The 3,571-nt window shown below is 37.6% G+C and overlaps 1 protein-coding gene across 1 annotated transcript; it reads left to right on the top strand.

Moving 5' to 3' along the window:
* Positions 1 to 657: 657 nt before the first annotated feature.
* On the top strand, positions 658 to 1,655 carry LOC139642216 (jeltraxin-like). Its single transcript, XM_071516991.1, has 3 exons — positions 658 to 756; positions 849 to 1,146; positions 1,297 to 1,655. The coding sequence occupies exons 1-3, from the start codon at positions 668 to 670 to the stop codon at positions 1,513 to 1,515; spliced, it is 606 nt and encodes a 201-aa protein (XP_071373092.1). The 5' UTR covers positions 658 to 667; the 3' UTR covers positions 1,516 to 1,655.
* The last annotated feature ends 1,916 nt before the right edge of the window (positions 1,656 to 3,571 follow it).

Genomic DNA, 3,571 nt, shown 5'->3' with positions numbered 1-3,571 from the left:
CCACTAACTGTATGCAGCACAATGGGCAAAACATTCTGCTCTAGGAGGAAAATCTGAATAAATGAAATTTAAATTTAGCTTTGACTTAGTAGGCTAAGCTAGGTGTTTTATGTTCTTACATCTTTATTGCAGTGAAACAAACACTAATTTGGAAGCTTACTGTAATATCGCTGTCAGCATGAAAGGATGAAACATGGGTGAAAAAAAACGAACTCTCGACTAGTGGTCCTACCGCAATTTAAGTCATTTCCATTGTGGGTTTTTGTTGTGCGTTTGGTTAATGTATTGTTCCTTTGAAACAGCACACTTTTTATTTGTTGCATGCATTTAGTTTATGTAGCGCAGATTGTCTGTCTTGACCACTGTAGTTGTGTGTCAGTGGTTCATATGATAACTCATAAGTATGTTCCTCATCCAAGTTCCTGTAACACTACATTCACAGTAAATATACACTACAGTAAATTCAGTATATGTGTCAAGCTTGCTACCACAATTGTATCCATGTGGTTAGTTCATTGTTTTTTTTAGCAGTGAATAGCTTTAGCTTACAAAGCTGTTTACAGAGTTTGAGAAAAGGAAATTATGCTAAAATCTAAAAAAATATTATGAACATTTTGCATTCCGATATCGAAACTCTCTCTTTGTCGGTTTAGATCTTTCAGGTAAAATGTTCACCTTCCCACAACAGACCGACTCAGCTCATGTGAGGCTGGAAACATCAAGAGAGGAATTCAGTGCTGTAACTGACTGTTTCAGGTATTATAAACATGTTATATGCATGATGGAACCCACTATATTCATGACTGTGAAAGGCATGATGCATGGGAATTAATTTTTTATGCCTACAGGTCCTTTACAGACCTCAGCAGAGACCACACCCTGTTCTCTCTGGCCATGCCCTCTGCTGCCAATGACTTCCTGATATACAAGAAGGCCGCAGCCGATGTGATCGAGCTGAGTGTCAGGGACAGTTTTGTGGACATTGGAGGGCAGGACTACAAGCTGAACATGTGGCACTCTGTTTGTGCCACCTGGGACTCTCAGTCTGGACTGGGACAGTTGTGGATGGATGGAAAGCCCAGTTCCAGGAGATTAATCAGCTCTGGATCAAACATCAGAGGAAAACCTATCATTATCTTAGGACAGGTAGTATTGTTACACACTAAAGTTGATAGTCTTCCTACAAATACTAATTTATGACTTCTCCTCTAAAGTATAGATTTCTCATATCAGAAAAAATATTGTACAATGTTACTGTTATTTATCTCAATCTGACTCTTTCTGCAATGTCTACAGGAACAGGATTCCCATGGTGGGCAGTTTGACATTAACCAGTGTTTCATTGGCATGATGTCTGATGTCCACATGTGGGACTATGCCCTTTCACCCTGTGAGATCCAGCGCTACGTAGATGATCTGAACTTCACCCCAGGCAATGTGCTCAACTGGAGGGCACTGCAGTTCCAGATCACAGGAGGAGTGCTGCTGGAAAATAAACAAGTGAATGAATGTTAGTAAATGGCCAAAGACCTTAAATTACTAAATGACCTATAAGACCTTAAATGTCTTATAAAGTCAAAATCAGACTTTCTATACTTTTATGTCCACTGATAGTGAAGTGATAACATTTCCAAAATGTTTCTCTGTCTCCTCTGTATCAACGAAAACATTCTTTCCATGTTTCTCTTTTGATGATTATGTCACATGTGACATTAATTTGATTAATTTCATTGTTTTTCCTCTTTTCGTAACTTCTCTTAAACTGTTTCTTGATGTAACTGTTCTGTTGAGGCTGGCAGTGTTTACACAGACCTTTTATTGTGAAATGTGGAGTGCTGAATATCTGCACTCACTCATACATCCTTGTATTTTTCTAAACCATCTACCAAATCTGAACTGATCATGGTTGTTATTTTACCCTCAAAGCCCATCTGCACTCTAGACCCATAGGAAAATTATAACAATTATAGGGGAAATTGTTGTTGTGAAATACCACATTACATGTCTAATCTGTGGAAAGTACATAGAGATTATTTGGAAATTAAACAGTGCTAAATCACTTTAATTTACAGGACTAATCTGTGGAAAGTAGATAGAAATTATTTGTAAATTAAAGAGTGCTAAATCACTTTAATTTACAGGACTAATCTGTGGAAAGTAGATAGAAATTAGTTGGAAAGTAAACAGTATGTTTGAGTGAAGCTGTGTGTATGAGGATGACGGTTCATCTACATACCAACTCTTTAGTGGATTGTTGACAAGGCTGTGGATACTAAACCAGGGTGTCTGCAGGTAAATTTGTGTTGAACTCCACTGTGCAGTAGCAAAGCCTACAGGGTGTTTTGCCCAACGGTCAATGTGTCAGTTGAACAGGCAACAATAGTCTATGCCTGTCTTCCTGTAAGGTTATAAATTACAGATAAATAATTCAACAAATACCGAAAATAACTTCTTCCTCTAATTAGAGGTCCAAACACGTATAGCAGAAAGCAGCCCACACACATTAGCCAGGTGGTGGCGTTGTAACAAGCAACATTATGTTTTGGTATCACTTTAAAAGTACACCATATTTTTCCATTTTCCGCCATTTTGAATTCTTTAAGAAACATTTTTTTAGGATGTTCATCCAATTCACACGAAACTTGGTGTGCACAATCTTGGGATGGTCCTCTTTAAAAGCTGTATAAAGGTTATTGGTATCGAGAAGCGACTGTTCGTTCACAACAATGGCGCCTCCTAAAGAGGCTAGCATAGATGCTGCTATAACATCAGTTACTTCTGAACTGGAGAGTATTTCTTCATTGACAAAAGAGCAAAGAACGGCACTGAAGGCTTTTCTGGATGGAAAAGATGTTTTCGCTCTTCTCTCGACCGGCTTCGGCAAGAGTTTGTTTATATGGTTCGTTGACCTGAGTGGTTGAAGTTAGCCTGTGATAGACAGTGATAGACAGATGGTTCATCCAATCATCTGCCAAGTATTTTTTGAAAGTGCCTGTCCTTTTCCAAACAGTTTCCAAGGACGACTTCCCAGATGGTTCTGTGTAACAAACCATCTGGCGCGTCAGGTTACCTCGTCCTCTGAACTAAAAACAACAACTTTTGTAAATTTTCTGGTAATACGCTGCTTTTTGCCCTGTACATAACTAATAATGTCTGTAACTCAACTAAATCTTTAAGTTTCATTAGTCCTGAATTAATTCACAGTCTGTTGGTGTGTTCTCTTGAATCCACTTTATGAATAATTCTTACTGCTCTTTTCTGTAATATAAAAAATGGCTTTATGTTGCTCATATACGTGTTGCCCCACACTTCCACACAGTAACTAAAATATGGCAAAATAAGTGAACAGTACAGAATTCGCATTGCCTTGTAATCTAACACATACTTTGCTTTGTTCAAAACAGAAATATTCTTAGACACCTTTGTTTTTACATATGCTATATGAGATTTCCATGTCAGTTTGTCATCCATTATTACACCCAAAAATCTAAATTCAAATACTCTTTCAATATAAACTCCATCTATAGACCGTAAAACTTCTTCATTATTTTTTTTGATTAGCAAAAACCAT

Source organism: Centroberyx affinis, unplaced genomic scaffold, assembly GCF_046629955.1.
Source record: "Centroberyx affinis isolate AG114_WGS23_722 - 3 ecotype Tasmania unplaced genomic scaffold, CSIRO-AGI_Caff_v1 ptg000039l_1, whole genome shotgun sequence".
NCBI classification, from domain to species: Eukaryota; Metazoa; Chordata; class Actinopteri; order Beryciformes; family Berycidae; genus Centroberyx; species Centroberyx affinis.
Note: the sequence above shows the minus strand (reverse complement) of the source record. Positions and strands in the feature narration are given on the sequence as shown.

Bases quoted from the DNA above. Each gene is read 5' to 3' on its own strand.
- LOC139642216 (XM_071516991.1), top strand. From the start codon at position 668: ATGTTCACCTTCCCACAACAGACCGACTCAGCTCATGTGAGGCTGGAA. The intron at 757-848 runs GTATTATAAACA...TTATGCCTACAG, and splicing joins GCTGTAACTGACTGTTTCAG to GTCCTTTACAGACCTCAGCA. The intron at 1,147-1,296 runs GTAGTATTGTTA...CAATGTCTACAG, and splicing joins CTATCATTATCTTAGGACAG to GAACAGGATTCCCATGGTGG.